The sequence below is a fragment of the Peromyscus maniculatus genome, chromosome 2, assembly GCF_049852395.1.
Source record: "Peromyscus maniculatus bairdii isolate BWxNUB_F1_BW_parent chromosome 2, HU_Pman_BW_mat_3.1, whole genome shotgun sequence".
Classification (NCBI taxonomy): Eukaryota; Metazoa; Chordata; class Mammalia; order Rodentia; family Cricetidae; genus Peromyscus; species Peromyscus maniculatus.
This window is the reverse complement of record NC_134853.1, coordinates 153725922-153747831: the sequence shown is the minus strand read 5'-3', so window position 1 is coordinate 153747831 and position 21910 is coordinate 153725922. Positions and strand designations below refer to the sequence as shown.

General features: G+C 55.3%; 1 protein-coding gene across 1 annotated transcript in view; it reads right to left on the bottom strand.

Annotated features, from left to right (window-relative positions):
* Runx3 (RUNX family transcription factor 3) overlaps positions 1-21910 on the bottom strand; it is a 59822-nt gene that overhangs the window by 13476 nt on the left and 24436 nt on the right. Inside the window, exons 2-4 of the mRNA XM_015994542.3 lie at positions 12210-12469; positions 9868-10024; positions 2109-2213 (exon numbers count right to left, since the gene is read on the bottom strand). Coding sequence (XP_015850028.3) covers positions 2109-2213; positions 9868-10024; positions 12210-12469 — 522 coding nt within the window. The remainder of the gene's footprint in view (positions 1-2108; positions 2214-9867; positions 10025-12209; positions 12470-21910) is intronic.

Genomic DNA, 21910 nt, shown 5'->3' with positions numbered 1-21910 from the left:
CGCAGAAACCACAGCTGGGCCTCAGGGATGCAGACTCCCGCTCCTGGACTCGGGGCCGGCCCCACCCACCCACAGAAGCTCTGACCTCATGGGGGTCTGGGAGTGGAATAGGGGGAAGGTACAGAAAGCTGAGAGCCAGGAGGCTAGTCAGGTCTCAGAGGGTTGTGACACTTCCTGTGGGTCAATAGTGAAAAGTCAGGAACCGCACAGTCCTCCTAAATCCCACCACCACACTCAGCCTGTGCCTCTGGGAGACCTACTCGGATTCTGGAGGTGCTAAGGTCACCTCCGGCAATGGCGCTACCTTCCCAGGGTGGGGGATGTCACTGAGGGTTGGCTCATGGAAAGACTGCATGAGGCTGTGCATACAGGGTCACTCGGCTGTGTGGATGGGTGGGTGGGAGGGAAGGGGTACAGGGAAACTGAGTCCAGCAAAGAGTAAGGACAAACATGTTGAGACTAGAGGCTAGGCATTGGAGACCTGATTTCTGGGCCAGGGAGGCCAAAGGCAGGAGTAAGCATGTCCCCAGGATGGGGTAGCCTGGAGAACGGCACCAAGGATGGGGTAACTTGATGAATAGCCCCCTCCCCTTGCTCTGTTGCAACAATGAACTATAAAGAAGGCCCAGAGAGGGATAATACGTGTCTGAGGCCACACAGCAATCCCAGCATCTGACCTCAGCTACCTTTTCCTGTTTTGTCTCCTCCCAGGCACCTTATATCAGAAAGGGCCAGCTAAGGTGTGGCGGGTTGGGGAACCAGGAGAAGATAGGCAGGGGGCTCCCAGGGCCCCCTGGGCAGGTTGGGCCACATCCTCATCCACAGGCCTCAGGAAGCACTGAGCTAGCAGATGAACAGAGATGAACTCTTCGGACCTCTCTTCGGACCTCGGCATTGTCTGGACCCTTGGGGCCTCTCCATCCTGTCCCTAACTCCCAGCCCCACTGTGGGGCGCTGCACCTTCATGCTGAGCCCTGAGCCTGCTCTTGGGACAGGGTGCAGAGCCATGGCCCCCTTAATGTGGCTCCAGGCAGCTACCCTGCTGCTCCTGAGGGGGATGGGACACCCTCTGATGGTGGAGGTGGAAGTGCAGGGGTAAGGACCAGACACAGGGGGCAGGGGGAGGGGGGTCATGAACCCTTTCCATCCTTCAAAACCGTTTGTTATGGACAGACTGCCATTGAGTGCCTGTCTCCTGGCCGTACAGTCGCCTGCGTGTGCAAACCCATTCTTCAGTCAAGAAAAATGAGGCTGTAAGTGACCTGCCCAAGACCTACAGTTAAGGGGGATGGGAGGAGGTGACTCTGAGGCAAAGAGACTTTCCCCAAGAGCTACCTGCTGGAGCACTAGATGGGAAGTCAAGCTTGACTCCAAGGCCTGAATGGCACTCACCAATGTGAGTGCAAGCCACACTCTTGAGTCTCCTGGGCACTAAGCAGAGGTCCCAGGACCTGGTCTCCTGTTACAAGCCGTAGGGTTCCAGCCTGAGTGGAAGCCTGAGGCAGGAGCATATCCCCACTGGCATAGGTCAAGGTCCCCACAAGCCCCCAGCCATCAGGCCCGGGCCATCACCTCCCTGGAACAGGGAAACCCTTTGGCTCAGCCATCATGAGGAGCCCCCGCAGGAAGCATGCCAATTCCACCCCTTGCTGCAGACGCTGACTCTGACGGCCTGAGACTCCCTGACCGCAGCTGGTACTCAGTGCACACGGCAGACTGCCTTTGTCTGTGTGGATCCTGTAGCCGGCGTGCCTGGGCTCTGAAGAGCCAGGGTTTTCAGAGGAGGTATGGCTGCATGGCACAGGGGACCAGCTCCAATCTGGGTGGCTGTTCCCCTCCATCCCTCATTACTGCAGAGGCGACTGGGGTGCAGAGAAAACTGGCCTAGTCCCCATCCCAAATGCCACCCCCCCCATGGTTCCGTCCTTCTTCCAGGCTGTCCCTAGAGAGGCTCAGCCACCTTGGCCTCCTGGCTGACCCTTCAGAGTCTGGGGCTGAGCGGGTTTAAGACGGGGACCCTGTGAGTGCTTGGAGGGGGACACAAAGCCATGAGGGCTGCCCCTTCTCCCCTGAACCCTTCGCCCTGGCCAGGGCTCAATGGCACTTACGTCGGGGTTCCCGGGGTCCATCCACGGTGACCTTGATGGCTCGGTGGTAGGTGGCCACTTGGGTAGGGTTGGTGAACACGGTGATTGTGAGCGTGAAACTCTTCCCTGGGGAGATCAAGGCAGGAGTTTGAGGCCAGACACATTCACAGTGCCCCAGCTCCCCATCTGGGCTGTGCTGCCAGGGCCCCTGTCTTTAGTCCCCTTCAGACACACTGAGAAAGCAGGAGGAATGTAGCTCAAGCCGCTGGGCTTGGCATTCAAGGCCCCAGGAGGTGTGGCCCCGGCTGTCCTCCAGTTCCGCCCTCTTGGTCCCTCTCCCTTACGTGACTATATTTTTGTGATATTCTTTCTAATTAGGGACCCAGACGCTTCTGAGGTAAAGATCACAGATGAGTGTGTGCTTTTTCCTGAAAGTAATTAGTGATTTACTTTCACTAAGTAATTTATTTATTTATAAAGAAATTTATACTTTTATAAATTTATAAACTTTATAAAGAAAGTAATTTTCTTTATAGAAAAAAACTGAGAACACAAAACCTATTTAAAGAGAAGAAGAAGAGCCTCCCAGCCCCAGCTCCCCCCCTTCCTCCCCTCTGGGTGTGGGCATACACATTTGCACAGGTGCTGTGGTACTACAATCTATAGCTTCCCCCCCCTTTTTATTTTTTGTTTGTTTTTGAGACAGGGTTTCTCTGTGTAACTCTGGCTGTCTTGGAACTTGATGTGTAGATCAGGCTGGCTTCAAACTCACAGAGATCCTCCTGCTTCTGCCTCCCAAGTGCTGGGACCTGTCCTTTTTTTTTATTATTATTATTAAAAAATTTATTTAGCTTATTTGTCTGAGTCTTTTGCCTGCATATATGAATAAAAGTGCACCATGGCACTGAATACGGCATCAGATCTCTGGGATTATGGACTGTTGTAAACCATCATGTGGGTGCTGGGAATTGGACCCAGGTCCTCTGCAAGACCAGCCAGTGCGCTAACCACTGAGCCACCTCTCCAACCCTCTGTCTGGCTTTCTTTTCCTGTGACAGCGTTACAAGTTCTCCATAAACTTCAATTTTTAATGGCTGCTAAATATTCCCCTGTGGGACATCTATGCTTTGAGTGGTCCACCTCCTGATGTCGTTGTTAATTTCTTGCTGCTGTGGGCAGCCGGAGCTGCAGGCGGACTGACCGGAGAGCGGCAGACACAACTGTTATTTCCAGAACCCGGTTCTATTTTTAGGTAGACGTTTGGCTCCAACGTCTCCATTCAAAATTCCTGAGAGGGGAAAATCTTTTAAAATAATACTTTTCTGTTTTTTTTTTTCTTTTTACCATTTAAAATAAAATGGAAGTGACCTTCCATGTGTCAAAATCTCTGTCCACATCTCTGACTTCCTCCCAGCGAGTACGTCACCTCAGGGGCCCCGGGATGAGTTTGTGGGGGCTGATCTTGGCTCTCTGGGGACACATATCTCATCATGAGTGATGTGAGGCCACACGTCACCCAAGTGCCACTGGCTCGTGTCTATCACATGGAAGATCTCGAATTTCTCTTGATTTTGTTTGCCTTTCTTTTATTACTGAGACTGAAACTGTCTCCGGTCACTATCCATCACCAGAATCTGGCGGACGTCACCATCTCCTGTTCTCCAGACTTTCCCGTTGGGGCTTGAAGATCTTTGACGACTGCTCCATCATAAGCTCGTCCACAGCCAGGGGCTGTCTGGGTGATGGCTGCCGCCACACTCCGATTTCTAACTTCAGCCCTTCCTCACACTTTGTTTCTATCTCAGTGTTAGACAGGTCTCTCCAGTCAGGGAAAGATGAAGGTGTGCGTACTTGCAAGGTACTCTGCCGTGAAGGCTCTGTCTGGCCTGCAAGGTGAGGGGATGTCGGAGGGCAAGTCTGTTGTTTTTTTTTGTTTTTAGCATGTTGGTCATTCTGTCACTTTGTACACTGGGCTGCATCCAGAGCTTTGCGTCTCTGTAGGTCTCTCGGGGCCTAGGCTAGGGTAGCACCGTGACCATTGAAGATGAGACTGGGGTGAGGCGGGGACTCCACAGATACCCAAGCCTGACTTCCCCTCGACCCGGCTTGCTTCTCTGGAGCTATCTGTCAACCCGAGTTAGAAGCTTGGGAACTCCCCATGGGCAGCCCAAGTCCAGGCATTTGGGCCTCTTCGGAGTGGCTCCCAGGAGCCTGCTGGAGACAGGTCTCACTAATGGTGCCCTAAGGGGCGGGCCAGCTTCCACAGGCCTGCTGCACAAGAGGGCCGAAGCCATCTTAATGTTCTCTTTGCTCAAGGGAAAATTCTAGCCCTGGGAAACAGGAGATGCCTGAGCGTGGCTAAGGCAGCTAGGTCAGCCAGCTGAGCCTCCAAACCCAAGGGCTTCTGGGATTCGGGTGAGTACAGTCGGAGTACCCTAGGGAATAGATCCCTCAGTGGAAGAAGGTCCCGGAGGCAGGCAGCAGAGGTCAGGATGCAAACGCTAAGGTTTGGAGGTTTAGTTAGGAAAGCCAGCTTGGCCCTCACCCTCAGGCCAGAGGCCATTTGCCTCATTTCTGGAAAGAGAACTGCAGACAGTCTAGGCCAATACAGGGCAGGTGGCCTCAGACTCCTTTCTGCTCCCCTCTGGGACGCTCCTCTCTGGGCCTTCTCATGTTGATGACATTTCTCTCCTAGACTCCTCCTCCCAACCAACGGGGTGCCAGGGGGAAGCGGGGCTGGCTCCCTGACCTCATTGCTTCTGGGGCCACAATGAAGGTGGGGGGGGGTAGGCTGGAACCCTGGCTGCCAGGACTAAGTCTGTACTGAGAGTCACTTTCTCAATGAGGGCTTTCCCCGGCCACTTTATTTAAAGGTGACACTTCAGAGGCGGGGGTGGGGGGTTGGGGGGTTGGGGGGGATGACTCAATGGTGGAAGGTTTGTCCAGAGTGCTTCAGGCCCTGAGTTCCATCCCCAGGGCACAAAACGCCAGACAAACAAAGTGGACATTTTCAATTTAGCCTCTGTGGTTGACCCTTCTTAGCGCAGAGCAGGCCAGGGATCTGGGATGGGAAAATTTGCAATAGTATTGTTCCCAGTCCCTAACTGGGAGAGCCTCTCTCGAGCCAGAGTGCAAGCCACAAGCCACAGAAGTTTAATGAGCAGTACCTGTGACCTTGTCACCAGCGAGCTACACAGGCATTCAGCGATCACGCGATAGCCCTTACAGATTTTCCTGAACACCCTCAATGTTCGTCATAAAGTCAACATTATGGTCATCGTCAGATCCGAGGCTAGAGCTTACTACAGAATCTGTTCCACAGAGTGGCAAGCACCACGACCCCCTCCCAGGTAGCTGTTCCCCTCTGTAGCCCATGCACCCCCCACCCTGGAACTCTCATGAAGCTTTCTTGCAAAGTTCCCTTCAGAATCCATCTTCAAGCTGGCTTTCTCTCCCTCTCCTAGGTGCTGAGCTCACAGAAGGGTCACCCTATTGCCCCCAGGCCCCAGGAGGCCACCCAGGATGTCATAGAGACTGAATTAACTATTTTAAACACAGCAGTTTTTCAGATGCAAAGACTGAGGCCCACAGAGGGACCGTGTTTGGTCAGCTCACCCAGTATCCAGGCAAGATCCAGAGTCTGCGGCAGCTGCCCCCTCCCAACGAAACACCTGCTACTCCCCTCCCCTCCTGCCCCAGGGAGCAAACCACATGCCGCCCCTGAGGTCACCAGCAGACCTCAACAGTTCCTTGCCTTCTCAGCTACCCACAGAGAGGAAAGGGAATCAGGACATCAGGGTTGAGGCCTAGGAACATGAGAAACCCTGAGAAACCTGGGCGGGGCAAGCTGCCCTCGGCGCCCAATTCTCCCCTCTGGTGGTACGCAGCGTGAGCATCTCTCTTTTGGAGCAGGAAGTTGAGAGGAAGATGGAGGAGGTGGGTGGCTGTGCAGGAGCCCAGTGACCATGCAGTGGGGCCAGGCCACAGGGCCAGGAGTTGCACTCAAGGAACTTTAAGGGCTGGCCCTAGCTGGAGTGGAGAAGGCTGTACTGTTCGGGTGTATGAAACAAGTACGTTCTGTAGCCTCACCCACCAGCAACCTCAAGTGGGTTAGGAAGCATGACCAGGACAAGCTCAGCCTGCAGGGGCTACCTGGACTCTGGGAGCCACGCCTCAGCTCCTCAGCCTCTCAGCTTCAGCAAGACACCGTCCATCCCTCGTCTAGGGGTCCCGTCAGCCTGCACCTACGGCTCTCACCCCAAGTCTCTCTCCACACACCTCAGCTACGTCTTAGCCAGTCAGTGGCATGCTCTGAGTGACTTATCTGTGCCTAGGCCAGCGGTTACTTTGCCTTCTAGAAAACAAGCTGAGGACTGGCCCTGGGGACAAGGCCAAGAGAGCATCAATCCTAGAGGGAGATGTGTGCAAGCTAGAGTTCATGGACATGTGGACAGGTGAGTGTGTGTGTAAGTACACACAAGCCCAGTACTGCCTAGGGCCACAAAGAATTAATTTTTCCCAGGAAGGAAAAAATGTGCTTAAAAAAACAAAACAAAACAAAAAACCAACAAACATCTTCCTGAGCCATGAACCTAACTCAGTTTTACCTACACTAAAGCAAATTTTGGGGTTCTTTTAATAACTACTAAATTTTTCAGAGGATGGGGTCTTGTTTTGTTTTTATCTCTCTGTGTGTGTGTGTGTGTGTGTGTGTGGATATGGCTCAGTGTAATATCTTCTGGCTAGCATGAGTCAGGGTCATGCTTTGATACCTAGCACCGTAAAAACAAAACAAAACAAAACAAAACAATAACCCCCCACAAAGCACTGTTCATAGCTCTGCAGAGAATTTTCTCATCTTCAGCAAGTCCTGGCACAGAATGACAGCTAGGCCACGGTCACACTCTGAATCCTGTCACCCAGTGTCAAGGGGCTTCTGGGAAGGGCGCACTGCCCATGTTGAAGAGGCGTGTTCTCACAGGGCATTTACATATTCAAATGTGCATCGGCCCTGAATGATTTTTCTTTTCTCTTCCTCACAGCTATGGAGGGACAGAGATTCAGGAACTGGATGACGTCTGAAGAAGCTAAAGTACAGAATACAGACATTCAGGACAGGGAGGGGGCTGCAGCCCGCAGAGTCTGGCCTGCTCTCATCTGGGTTCACACCTGCAGCGAGAGTTCCAGGGTGCTGGTGCATGCCTGTCTTTTATGGAAAGCGGAAAAGTGATCTTTCTGGGATTCAGACAGAAATCAGGAATTCAAACAAACAAACAAACAAACAAACAAAAACAAGCTACATAGAAATTTTCATCTAGGATTCTTAGTCCTGGCAGATATCAAAGAACCAGGGAAGATTCTGGGGTTCTCTATCCCGACCTAAAGTGGCCCAGATTCTCCGTGTTAATCAGAGGAATGTCCTCAAGGGGAATTTCCCAATTGTTGGGACAGGCATGGCAGAGGTGTGGCCACCCTGCACCCTGGACCTCCACCGCCTTCCCCACATCAGCCCCTCCACCTCTCCCACTCAACAGTGCACACCTTCTGGGTTTCCCCCACCCCCGGCCGGCCAAACCACACAGCAATCAGAGAATCAGTGAGTGGCAGTGCCTCAAAGAGACCTCAAAGGCTCTCAGTGCCAACCATTTCAAGAACTAAATCTCTACCGGGTACCCAACTCTCGGTACCTGAGAACCTTCACTAGTCTCGGTGTCCTTAGTCCACCCCATAGGTCATTAAAAAGTGCCATTATCACCCCCTCCCCATTTCACAGAGAAGGAAAGAGAGGTGCAGAGAGGTTAAGTCGATTCCCTAAAGCTATCCAGCAAGTCCTTAGCCGGTTTGGAACTGAGGCCCAGGTCAGCTACCCTAGAGCTCAGACTGGAAGAGCAGGAGCCAAGAGCACTCGGTACAGAGTTCCAGGGGTATGGGGTTGTCTATGCGGCTTCCTCCTCCCTTCCGGGACCACTGAGGCTGGCGAGAGGCTGGACACTTTAACTTTTAACTGAACATTTTAACTGAAGCCACTACCCCAGACCCAGCCTCCAAAGATCCAAGAGCTGCAGTTCAGTGACACCCTAGAAACATGTCTCTCCCCAAGAGGCCTTCAGAGCCTGGGCCCTTGTCTGTGGGTGGCACGATTTGCTAAGAAATCCTCTGAGGGATAGGTGTGGCAGGACACACCTGCAATCCTAGCACTCGGGAGGCTGAGGCAGTGAAAAAACCTGGGGTTAATCTGGACTACGTAACAAGTCCCTGGCCAGCCTATATTACGGAGACTGTCTCAAAATAAAGCAAAAATACTTCTCAGTAGGTAGAGAGGCCACAGTACATCAGAGACTCATCACCTTTTTATTTTCCTGTTACCTCCCGGGAGAGGGAGAGTGTGGAGGGAGAAGGGAGCCCAGAGTGCTTAGCGCCTTGGGGGAGGGGGGGGGGCTCCGGGACACCACTTCACTTTCTACCAACTTCCCTAGGGACAAAATGCTACACTGTGCCCCCTCACCTGGGCCCTGTCCCAGTGACTTCCACTCCGGGACCGGGCTTCGATTAAATTGCAAAGGGTTCAGGGACCGGGGATGACAAAAGGGGCTTGGAGACTAATTAGGAGCAGCCATGAAAGCTTAATTCATAAAAGCAAACATTTTCCATCCATCAACCTGCAGCCAGTTAAGGACGACGTTTGAAAGAAATCTGCGCATGGGGAAGGGAGCCAACAGGAACAGGAAATGTTCGAAAGAATGTAAACTATTTCAGTTTCATAAAAAGTAACAAGTAAACAGTTATTACATGCAAATAACGCTCTGGCTTTAATTAATGCTGAAAAGTCAAAAAATATGTTTGACATTTGTATGTATATACTGTACGGGCTGCGGAGAGCAAAATGGTGCCCAGATGCCCAGTGGGAGCAGGCTGGCGGCTCCCAGGGAACTCCAGCCTTGAGAAGGTCTTGTTTATTGGTGTTGAAAAGGACCATTTTGCTCCAGCCATGGCAGCCGGGAGCCAGCTCACTTCCTAACCCTGGAGGGCTCCCTGAGCTTCGGAAGGTGACTGCCCATCCCCTTCCAGGAGCAGCCGCTTCTCAGCAGGCTAGTCTTAAAGCCGAAGATCCTCCTATCCTCAGGGCATGGGAACAGGGAGGGCCCCTCCACCCCAAAGTTACATGATGACTGGTTTCGGGTCCCAGCAACCTCCCACTCAACAGCCCCTGGCGGCAGCCACTGTGGCGTCTGGTCCTGCCTTCTTGCCACTCCCCGGGGTGGATCAGACTGACGGCAGCCACCAGCGTGAGCCTGGGGCTGAGATGGTAGCCTTCAAACTTCTCTTTCCAACATTCATCATCCCACCCTGAATTCTCCTCTTTTTGAAGGTACCTGAAGAAGCCCAGAGCTCTCGGGAGACCACAGGGGGCCTCCTGACCCTGGGGCAATTTGCTGGGGTGCCTCGGCCCCAACCAAAAGACATCCACACCCTGCTTGAGCTTGTGCGCACAGGACCTTCTCCCAACATCTTCTGTGAGATCAGGGATGCGAATGGGAAAAGGCAGCGGCGGCACTAGAGACTTTAAGAGTTGCTAAACCCTGGAACCTGGGAGAAAACTCTACCAGTAAGGGACCATAAACATATCCACATAAAAGGGCAGTGTAATGCCTGCCTACGGGACGGAGAGTTGCTGTTCAGAAGCGCTGGGCTCGCAGACCTCTGGGGCTCTTGCTGAGACCCAGAGGCCTCCTTCAATTCCTATCCCCACCTTTACCATCCCAGGGTCCCTCCTGCTCACCTCGTCCGCTCCGACCCACGAAGCGAAGGTCGTTGAACCTGGCCACTTGGTTCTTCATGACTGCGGAAGCATTCCGCAGCTCGGCAGAGTAATTCTCATCATTGCCCGCCATCACTGTCACCACCGTTCCATCAGGTACATCCCCCAGGGCCACCACCTGAGGAAACCGGCAGGAAAGAGGACAGCTTAGAAAGGCCAAAAGGAAAGGGTGCACCCAGCTGCTCCCCTAGATCCCAGGCTCACTGAAGCTCTCACGGAGGCTGGGGTAGAAGAGGCTTAATGGTGCAGATCTTTCTCCGTAGACAAGACCTAAATGATAAACTCTCTACCCTCCATACCCGAATCCTGGGTCCAGTGGTTAACGTGAGCTCCGAGAAACCATCCTTTTTTATTAAATTGAATCTAAGCTGAAGCCGCCAATCAGCAAGGTCAGCGCTAAGGGCGGGGCGCTAAAGAAGACTACACAAACCTTGCAAAAGCATCAGCAATGATAACATCGGGGGTATTCCTTGGTCTCAGTTAATGCATCGCCCTTTAGGGTATGAAATTTGGCCCGGCCATGCGGCCAAGGCCCAGTTAAATAGCCTCAGCAGAGTCTGGATTCGTTATGCGGAGAAAATGCAAACTGCAAAACAAAACTGATGTTTTGCAAGCTGACCCAGAAAACCCCCGGTTTTGATAACTAAGCATGTACCTGCTGGGAACCGCTGGAAGGGTGGGTGGAGTTGTCCCCTCAAATGTCATCTCTTCCCCCCTACCCCACCCCACCCATGGCACACCAAGAGGCAGATGCCTTTTGAACCAGACTTGAAACAGAGTCACAGCCATTTAAACGTGGCTGCCGTGTGCAGGGACTGGGGATCCAGATGGTAAAGATTTCAAGGAGAAAATGTTTGGGGTCTGATTAAAAAGGCCAGATTTCCTGTCAACATCCTGTCTTCTTTTAATTTCAAAGATTCCTTTTAAGCTCCAAGTGACACTAAAACCTCCGATCTGACGATTACAGTCACACGGGCCTCCTCCCCCTCCTCCCCGGGAGATTTCCCCCGCTGGTATTTTAAGATGTCACCCGGGAGACCTCAAAGAGTCAGTAGTCTCTCCCCCCCCCCTTTTCAATTTGAAGTCTTAATGGGAGCAAGGAGGGCCTCAGCTGCCAGCAGCCGGGCGTTTCCAGCCACCTCGGGCACCGCCACCTCCCCAGCCGCCGGCCCTTCCTGCCTTGCCCTTTCTCGCGGCAGCTGCGAGAGGTTTAGGGGAAAACCAAGGCGTTTTCGTTTCATCTGGCTGCCCCCCTTTAAAAAAAAAAGAAAGAAAGAAAAAGAAAGAAGAAAATGAAACACTTGCCTATCCCTGGCATATTTGAAAAAAAAAAAAAACAATAAAAAAAAAAACCTCTCTGAACGACTCGGGGCTACCAGGATGGCGTCCCAGCCTGTCATTCAGGACGCAGACTTCTGCGGGAGGCAGCCCTTTAGGGAACCGCGCTCCAGGATCGGCCTATGGTCGCCCAGTGCAAAATATCAGCCGCCCGAGGTGGAGAGTGTGGGAAGGAAGTGTTTCTGCAGCCGCGCAGGAGGTGCGGCGCCGCGGGGTAGGCCTGGCCCTCCTCGCCCTCTGTACCCCACACCTCCGGGGGCCTTGCCCAGCTCGGGCGATCCTCTTCCCGGTTACGGGTTAGGCTGTGCCAGAGGAATCTGGAAGTCCCAATCATCCCGTTTCCACGTCGCCATACTACGCAGGGCCCTGCCAGAGCCAGGTATGGCCCCTCCAAGCTGTTGGTGCATCCGAGAGGGAGCGCCCCAAGACCCCGTGTCCTGTGGGCAGCGAGGCCCCGGTGCACCGATCTCAACGCGGGGTCCCCGGTACCGGCTCCTGCAGTGGGAGCGGCTGGAGGATTCCCCCGCCCAGTTCTCCTGGCCGCCCTCCCATATCTTCCCTGACCGAGGCACACCATATTTTTCTGAACCCGGGCTCTTGCAGAGGGGACACCCAGGTTCCCTCCATGTCCTTCCTGGCCTGGGCTCCTGCAGCGTGGGTGACCATGCACCCTTGCGTCCTACTGGCTGGGTGCCTCCTTTCCTCCCAACCCGCATGTCCTCTGGTGGTCTGGGCTCTTATACAGGAGTCGTCTAGGGTCCAGCGGGGTCCATTCCGGGATCCTTCCGGGCCTGGGATTCTGCTGCAGGGGCGCCTGGGCACCCCCATGTCCTGCCAGCTGGGTGTCATCTCCCTCCATGTCCTCCCAGTCTGATGCTCCCCATGTCCTCCCCGGCCTGGGCTCCTGCAATGGGGGAGCCCAGGTTCCTCCATGTCCTCCCGGCCCGTCCGCCCCCCGCACTCACCTTGAAGGCGACCGGCAGGGTCTTGTTGCAGCGCCAGTGCGAGGGCAGCACCGAGCAGAGGAAGTTGGGGCTGTCGGTGCGCACGAGCTCTCCCGCGTGGTCGGCCAGCACGTCCACCATCGAGCGCACCTCGGGCCGGGTGCGGCCGCCGGGGCCCGCGGCAGCCTGCGCGCTCAGCGCGCCGCTGTTCTCGCCCATCTTACCGCCGCCGCAGGGGAAGGCCGTGGAGGGGGGAGTGAAGCGGCGGCTGGTGCTCGGATCTACGGGAATACGCATACCGCAGCCGTCAGGGCGCGGGCGGCCGCAGCCGCGGGAAGCAGGAGGCGGGAAGGCGGCGGCGCGGGGCCCGGCCAGCGCGGGGGGCGGCGCCGGTGGGGGGACGCCCCGACGGTCGGCCGCGCGCCCGCTAGTCCCGCATCCCGCGCGCGCGGCCGCCCCACGGACTCGGCGGCCGCGGCCCCAGCCCGGATCCTAGAGAATCAAGTGGCGGCGCCGCGGCCGCCCGCGCGGGGTTAGTACCCGGGGCATCGGGGCGGGGCCGCGCGAGCGACGCGGGGAGCAGCCAATCGCAGCCCCCAGGCTCGGAGTTCGCCGGGGAGGACCGGGCGTCTCGGGCCCGCGCGGGCCTAGCAGGGACCAGGCCCCTCCCCGAAGGGTCTAGACACCCGCGTCCTAGCAAGCCGCGCGGGAGCTGCGATCCCCGGGAGTCGGGAGCAACCGCGGCAACCGAGGCAGAAATCGGTTTCCAGCGTCCTGACTGCGCCTCGGTGCCCCTCCCTCGGGTCGCAGCCTGGCTGCTCCAGCTCTGGCCACCGCAGCCCGGAACCTGCACCCTCAGCTGGTCGCTGCGGTGACACCCAAGGCTGGTTCCTCACTCCCTCCACCCCACAAACGATTTTGACCCTAGAGCTTCCACCCCACGCGGGATTTCACGGTCCCCAGCTCCGCGCTGTCTTGGCCCTCTGTGGCCTCTGTGTCAACCTTCGAGGCAGACAGAATGGGGGTTCCCACACGAATCAGCGGTGGGTTGGGGGTCAACCGCCCTGCTCCCGTCCAATCAAAACTAGTTTCAGGATCGCATAGGCCTCGTGGAGTCGTTCTCTGTCGTGGCGGCCGGTGGCTCTTTGAAAATTACAGTAGGGCCTGCAACACGTGTGTTTTCTGGTGTCACCCCCAATGCGTGCAGCCACCTTCCCGTGTCGTGGAAGGAGACAAGGGTCTGTGGCAGGAAGAAAACGGTCAGTGGCTTGGAGAGGAGCCGGACCGCTTTCTCCCTGTGGGTGGTAAGGGGGGCCCTCCTAGGGCAGAGCCACGTCTTCTTGGCCCTGGTTGCTGTGATGTACAGCGCTGTCAGGGACCCTGTGGAAAATCGGTCCTGGGGTCTCCATTGTTATTTACGCAGGGTGGCCCAGCCGCTCCTGGACTTCAATGCCAGCACCTCTCCCTTCTCCGGTCTCCAGGCCTAGCTTGGGTGCACAGACAGACAGCTATAGGTCTACAGAGGGGGGCAGAGCCGGAGCGAGAAGCCCACAATCACTGGGGGCCATCCCCCAGGTGCATTCCCTGGACTGCGGGAACGAACGAACGCCTGGGTTTCTCTCGGTGCTTTGGAAATTCGTCTGTATTTTCGTTGCCAGCGGCAGTGGACGCGAATATAACGACCAATTCCAAGCCCCAAGAGCGACACTACCTAGGATCCGACGGCGACATCAAGACTTCATTCTGGATCTCAGCCTAGCACACTCCATTTTGTCAAAAACGAAATCAGGCCGTAGGCGCACGACAGTGGGGACAAGCTCTGGCCCCGAATCTGAGGAGCGCCAGGAGAATTGTTCTACACTCCTCTCTGGGCCTCAAGTCAGCGCCTCAGGCTATCAAGAAAGCAAGGGACCGTGAGGGTCGCTTACTGGACATTTTAGAGAACCAATAACTCGGAGTTGCCCATCATTGGGCCGAGGTCCTTGCGCGTGAGAAGCTCAGGCAAAAGCCTCAGGACGAGAGGAAATCCTGGGAGTCTGGCTATGGTACGTGTGCCCTCAGGGGGCTCCCCTAGGAAGGGACCACTGCTCGCCACCAGATAGGGTCCAGACCCGCGACAAGCCACATGCTCTGCTCTCGAACAACCGTGGGCCGTGACCTGCTGCCTCAATGGTGTGTAAATTCGATTTATCGAGTGGTTCCAGTTTGCATCTGCCCCATTTACTAGCCTCTCCGCCTAATTTCTCTTTCTGTCCTTCCAGAAAGTTAACAAACGAGTTTCCAGAGAATGAGGCTCTGGGGGGACCCGGCGTCTGACCCGGGATCTGGACTCAGCTACAGCCCTTGGAAGGCGCCGGCCCACTGTAGGCACCAGAATCAAGGGTTGGGGAAGTGTTGGCTCAGACGGAATATGCAGCCCGAGGTCGCGGGTGCAGGGTCTCCCGGGCTGAAGCAGTGACCAGAACCTCCCACTAGTTGGCGCTGGCGCCTTGCTAGCTGCTCAGTTGCCCTGCCAGGATCCGAGCACAGATGTGCGCCAGCTGCAGCGCCTCGGTTTTCCAAGCGGCCGGCCGGGTGCCGGGAAAGAGCTGCTTCCAGGATAGTGTTCGTTTGCCCGACTCCTCACAGTATCTGCGGCCACGTATCGGACAAACGGATGGCGTGGTGTTAGTCCGAGGGCTGCCTGCCCTGGCTCTCAGTGTTAGGTGCCCTCCTGGGGTCTCAGACACCAAAGGGCCTGCGACCAGCAGAACTCTCTCCAACAGAGAAAGAACACCGTTTTCCTATTTCTGTTCCGAGACCCATTCTGTGGATAGGACGGAAGGAACAGACTTTCATCCTTAGATCCGCCTGCTACCCACGCAGCTTCCTTCTGCTGCTCTAGACCGACAAACCTAGTCCTATCTCCGCACTGTCGGTTTTCAGACCAGGAGAGCTCCTGCCACCAACCGGGACTCACTACACCCCCTCCTTTCCCCACCCTGCACGCATGTGACCTCTCCCTTTCGGTCCTACGGATGGACAATAGTGTGCTTTCCCTCAAACGTCCCCATCTAAGAGCACCTCGTGTCGGGAAGCAGAGATCGGAGCTCCCCTCTCGTGTGTCTGTGCATTGCTGGGTAAATTGGACCCAGCCTGGGTCATCTACAGCAGATTCCTCTCCTGAGAGGGACCCCCACCTAGAGAGGGTTCTAATGGCTTCTTGGCAGCTCAGCGGCTGCCCCTGTCTCCGGGAAGGGCTGAGTGGGACTGATTCCTTGGGAGTCTGGAGCCTGGGGAGGGTGGGCTTTGGAGTACTTGTTTCTGAGCTATGCGTATTTATTTAGGTTTATTACTAAGTCTGTCTTTCTTCATCACTCTGGTCCAGGGACCCTGCATCAAATATCCCTGTAGGGGGGATAACAGCTGCATCTGGGATAATGTGTGAAGTGCTTGGCACAAGCCTGGCACAGAGGGATGCTCTATCATTCCAACCGTCTTTGGCAAGCGCCACACCCTCAACTGTGAAACATCCATCAGGTTTTAGCTTCCACACAGCTTGCTGGGACTCAGAGACCAGGCTATGGCCATGGTCATCTTGCTCCTCTTTCCTCCTAGGCTGGACTGAGGGCCACCTGGGGCCTAAAGACTGTCTGGTGCCTGCCTTTAGACAGAGCCGGCACTGAAGGCAACCTTCGAGGGCTTTCTTGCCTTCCAGGCTCCCGGATTCTCACCACTGCCCTTCCACAAGCAGCCCTGACCTAAGCAGCAAGTGACCTAAGCATCATCAACACCGTAGTTCCCCCCACCCCCACCCCACCCCCCAGGTGTCTCTGTTCCTTTTAGAAACTGAATTTCTCCATTCTGGTCCTGACACCCACGTGCGAGGGACCCAATGTGGATCCTGCCTCCAGCCTAGTCCCTGGAACTCTCAGTAGACTTCGATCTAACGATCTAACGCCCTTTCATTGGAAGGAAGGAAGATACGCAGTTCGGCTGGGAGGGGAGAAGTTGTGAGCCTCGGAAGGCCGAGAAAGAGAAAGCCCGAAAGAAAGAGCTGTTAGTAAACGGAACTCTGCATCCCGTTTTTCAGATACACGATATAAAATACCAAAATACAAAAGATGTCCTATAACCTGGCTCTGCACACATACTCAACCAATCAGAACCAGTGACAGAAGAGGTAATATAGCTAAATTCCTGGAAGGTGGGAACCCCTACTTCAGAGGTTCCAACTCTGGAGTCACCTCTCCTGCGTGACTTGAGGGAAGGATCCAGAATGGGCGGAGGACGGGTGTGTTTTCCAATTGCAGAAGGGATAGCTGGACAGAGGGTCCAGGGAGCCAGGGAGAGCTGGGCGCTGTGATACCATTCCTGGCTCTGTGGGAGTCTGGTCCTCAAATGGGAGTGGCTGAGGCCTGACCAAGGATCAGACAGGGTGCTGGCCTTGAGATACCACTGGGACTGCAGTCCCCTAGAGCAGCGCTCAGCCCCATTCGTTGTAACGGGAATGTGGCTTCAGCAGACCCTTCAAACCCAGAGGACAGAGAAAATACCTCGGAAAGGCTGAGGAAGCGGGAAGGCGCAGCCAGGGCTGAGCGCAGACCCCTGGTGAGAGCTGTGCGTCAGTGTCCAGTGCAGGGGCCAGCCTGCCTTCAGCTGCCTTGCAGCCGGAGGGACGGAGGATGCGACCCCAGCACCCAGGGAAAAGTGGGAAGGGCCAGACTTTCCCTCTGGCCTCAGGTTCCTATCTGAAGGAGGAGAGTGTGCTTCCTAAGTAGTCCTTGGTTCCAGCAGGCTCTCCAAGCCCGGAGGACACCAGACAGATTTGGTCTATAAGCCTTTCCGCACCCCCAGAGCCGATCACCTTAGAGGATGGGGATCCGCTCCCTCCCCTCTCTCCTATTGGGATGCAGATCAATTCTGAAGAGGCTCGTTGGGTTCTGGGGGTGGGGAGGAAGTCCATGGCAGCCTCCATATCTGGAGGGAGCTGGTCCAGCCCGGCCAGTCGCTGACCCTCCTGGTGGCTGCATAAGCTGAGAACCTGGGTTCTTGGACCCTCTCTGTGCGCTCAGCTTCCCTGGGCCTCTGCGGGGCAGAGATTTCAGTCTCTGGGTTCCCAGGATGACCTGGGCTCCCAGAAGAATGTGCTTCCCCTGCACTAGACCAACAGTGACGCCTCACCAGCACCCTGTTTGCTGGCTGCACTACAACAAGGACCCCAAACTCTGCACATGGAGCCCAAGGGGGTCCTGACCCCCCCAGAACTGTCCTTTCCCCTCAGCTCTGCCAACCATCCCCACACACAGAGGGCGACTGCTGCAGTGGGCACGGGGCAGGGACGGGGAAGAGCTCCTTCCTGTAAGTGGCTGTCACCTCTGTCACGTTCCACACTTCATGCTCACTTACGCCGCCTTAAAGCATTTTGGGGGTTGTTGCCAATCATATCCATTTTACAAGGGAGAAAAACAGAAGCACAGAGAGGTTAAGAAACTTATACAAGTCTGCACAGCAGGGAAACCACAGAGCTGGGAGTCTGTCCAGGCAGCGTGACCCCGGAACCCATGTTTCTGACCGCTCTGCTTGTCTCATGGGGCAGAACCAGATTGGAGAAGTGACAGCCGCCACCATGGGACAGAATTAGAAGCCTGGCAGAGGAGTCCTGGGCTGGCTTCAGAATTCTAGTGTCACAAATGAAGGCCCTAAGATGTCGAGTTCAAGACCCCGACTTTGTCAAATGGCAGAACCAAGACCTAGGGCGGGAAGGATCACAGCCTAGACCAGGGTAGAGCCGGGGCACCTCCTGCTGCCTGGGTCCCTGATCTTCTGTCAGTTCTAGGCCCCCCTGTCCCTGAAGCCCACCCAGCAGTGCCTGGGCCACGGGGTCCTATTAGGGACTTTCCACCTCTCTAAAAAGGTCTTAATGCCTGTCAGTCCTTGTGAAACTTTAATTAATCTCAGGGGCTGATGGCTTGAAGGGGAGCAGCCTCGGCCTTACAAGGCTGAGGACGACGGCTCCATTTATGTGGTGAGGAGGAACGCTGCAGACATTCCTGCCAGCAATAAAAGCCACATGGCTTTCCAGCGTCGCCCTTGGAAAAGAAAAAAATGCAGCCCTCTGCGGAAAGAAAGCAGCTATGTACTGTATGCATGGCGTGAGATAAAAACAGGCGTTCCGAGGTGGAGAACAGTCAGGCTTTTATGCCTCCTCCGTGACCACCGACAGTGGCAGGCCCTGGCGGTCACCCTCACAGCCACAGGCAGCACAGAGAACAGGGCTGGCCCCGGTGGAAGGCCTTCAGCCGCTAGGGAAGGGCCTCAGCTCCTCCACCTGGGCTGCGTCTCAGCTCCCTGGCTGTCTCTGAGGTGGTGCCAGCTCCCTAGGGTGTGACCCGTGTGGTGTCACCAGGCCCAGTTCTTAGGAAGGGCACGCACTACGTCGAACGCATGCTCTGCCACAGCAACTTTGAAAGTTTTAGTACCTATTGAACAAGGACCTGTATTTTTATTCTTCATGGGGTCCCCCAAATCATGTTGCCATTCCTGGTCGTAGATCTGCCACCGGCCAGGTACCCACCCCATGCCATGGCTTGGCATGCAGGGTGGAAAGGTGTACTGAGCACACATTGCTTCTTTTGCTTAGTAGCTTAGGTGAATGTCAGAACAACTTGTGGAGTTTACAGAGGCCCAGAGGCATCACATGCCAAGGGAGTCAAGATTTGAACTCAGTTCTCCCGGACTCCAAAAGGAGGTGTGTTTCTTTGTGTGTAGGCACACACATTTGCACATGCCGAGGCCCAAGGTTGACATCGGGAATCTTCCTTGGTTACTTGGTTACTTATTCACTGAGGCAGGATCTCTAACCTGAAGCGAGAGCTCACCGTACAGCTTGCCTGGATAGCCGGTTTGCTCTGGGGACCCCTGCCTCTGACTGGGCTGTCACACTCACAGCATTTCCATGCATGCTGGGGATCTGAACTCGGGCCTTGTGCTTGTACAGCAAGTTCTTTATCCACCGAGTTCCCTCCTGAGCTCCAAAGCCAGTGCTCCTCACGGCTCCGCATTATTCTGTAGTGCTCCCTACTCGCCCCCGGGGCCAGGTGGCCACGCACAGTCCGGCTCCTCCCCTGTTATTACCAAATAATAGAAAGTACACGATTAAACAACAGGGAGAGTCTGGTTAGTGTGGACCTGGCCTGTGGCCACAGAGCTGGGCTGTGGAGCGGTTCTATGACAGTTGGTGACATTTACTAACCTCTGTGTGGGTCATTGGCCGGAGCCTGGGATGTAGAACAGCTCCGGCAGCCATCGGGTCCTATGGCCCGGCTTGAGCCGGAGGCTCGTCGACCTGGCTGTCTATGTGACTTGTGGTGGGTGCCACAGGTGAGTCAGAGCAGTCCCTTCCTCCCCTGGGCCTTGGCTCTCTTTCAGGGACATAGTGGCTTGGCTCCTGCCTCATCCCTAAGACACCTAGAATCTACTCACCTACAGTAGATCCGCTCATTTTCCATCCCATGGCTGGAGAAACTGAGAGCTAGGCAAGGTCACTGAATTACCCAGGTTGCACAGGGTGCTGGCAGGGCCCCGCCTCTGGCTCTGGGCACCATTCAAGTGGCTCCATTTGCTTTCATCCCATGTCCCTAGCCACACTGGCCTGTGAGGAACCTCCAGTGCCCAGCGTGGAAGTCACAGCCAGACTTCCTGACAGGTGTTACGGATCCCCACTGTGGCCTGCATGGCCCCATTTCACTGCAGAGACTTCCTCCTTACTGCGGCCTTAGGACTGAGGTAAGGTCTCTGGAAGGGGTTTACACCAGAGCTGTGGGCATCAGCAGCCAATGGACTGGTGTCTCGTAAAGCGGTGGGGAGCAGCCGAGGCTCTTTCTGCCCTCTCCTACTGTTCTGGAGAGCAGGTGCCATCTTGGAAGCAGAGCGATGCCTACCTCACCAGCTCTGCGGTGTCTTGGTCTCGGAGCTGCTCTTTTTGGAGTGGGAGGAATAAGTGACCCCGGCTCGTTAGGACAACATGAGTGGACGGAGACGTTCTACACCTCCTTCCTCACCAGTGTTGACAGCATGGGCTTCCGCAGCAAGGGCCCCATCTCAGGGCCGTGCCACCACTGGGTGACAGGAGGGGAGAGCAGATGGTGGACCTGGCGGGCAGGTGGAGCGGGAGGAGATCCTTGTCCCACACCACACTTGACTTTCACACCTCCCCCAGAGTGTCCCAGGGCCAGAGGAGCCCATCTGCCTGGTTCAAAGAAAGATGACTTTGCCTGGGAGGAGGACCCCCTCTCCCCATCTGCACCCTCCCCACCCCTGCACCTCCAGTCCTGGAGGGCAGATTATTAGCCTGGCCTGGACACTGAGTTCCTGCTTAGAGCGACACATCCCCCTCTCGGCTACAGCTCCCTCACCTGAAAGAGGGGAACATTCTTGTGCTCAGAATGGAGTGTGAGGCTCTGGCACATAGCGGGCTGGAGACCACAGCTCCTATAGCCTGTACCCCCATGAAGGGGAATCGCTGAACCCCTTGGTTAAGGCCCTGTGACACCCCCAGGGACCTTGGTGTGGAGGAGATTGCCGTGAGAGCCCCCCAAGTTGAGAGCAGGACATTAGTGAGTTCAGCTGTCGGGGGGCGGGCAGGAGGTTCCATCAGGCAGGGCTAGCTAACGGTAAAGGTTTATTGAACAAATGAGAGAGACACTCCGGGGCTGCATTCTGACCCCGCTGAGTTCCAGCCTCGGAACCCCATCTCTGCCTCAGGCTGTGAGGCAGGAGTTCCCTGAGGCATGGGGAGGACGAGCCACCTTCTGAGGACCCTCCTCAGCCTCACTCCCTCGGGTCCCCAGGGTTGGCCTGCACTTCTACCAAGCTCCTGCTCTCCCAAGTCTACACAGCCAGGCTGGTGAGATGGTTCAGCTGGCAAAGGCGCTTGCCGCTAAGCCTTCATGGTCTGAGTTCGATCTCCGGGGACCCACATGGTCGCAGGAGAGGACTAGTTCCTGCAAGTTGTCCTCTGATCTCCAAATGTGAGCTGTGGCCCATGTGCACCCCCCATAAGTAAATAAATATAATAGAAATTAGTTTAGAAAGAGCACAGTATACACAGGGATTCCCCACCCTCACCATGGAGGGTGCAAGAGGGGTGTGGCTCCTTGGGGTAGGGGTGGGGTCTGGTCATCACTTCATTTAAGCAGTCAAGTCTGAAATAGGCACAGAGGCCTGCTTTGTCAATGTCCTTTCATCTTTCAACAAGACTCATATTTCATATATACTTCTTTACTTAAAACTTTACAATTATTTCTGTTGTTTGTTTTTGTTTTTTGAGACAGGGTTTCTCTGTGTAGCCCTGGCTATCCTGGAACTTGCTCTGTAGACCAGGCTAACCTCAAACTCACGGGAGATCCATCTGCCTCTGCCTCCCGAGTGCTGGGATTAAAAGTTGTACACCACCACTGCTTGGCTTACAATAAAATATTTTAAAGGTAAGCAAAATATTAAAAAAAAATTAAGCCAGCTAGGTATAGTTGAGTCTGCCTTTAATCCCAGCACTCAGGAGGTAGAGGCAGGTGAGTCTTTGTCAGTTCAAGGGCAGCCTGGTCTACATAGAGAATTCCAGGATAGCCAGAGCTACATAATAGATCATGCTTCAAAAACATTTTTTTAAACCAAAGTATAGTGATTTACTCTATGTATGCCTATAATTCCAGTACTTGAAATACGGAGCAGGAAGATCAGGA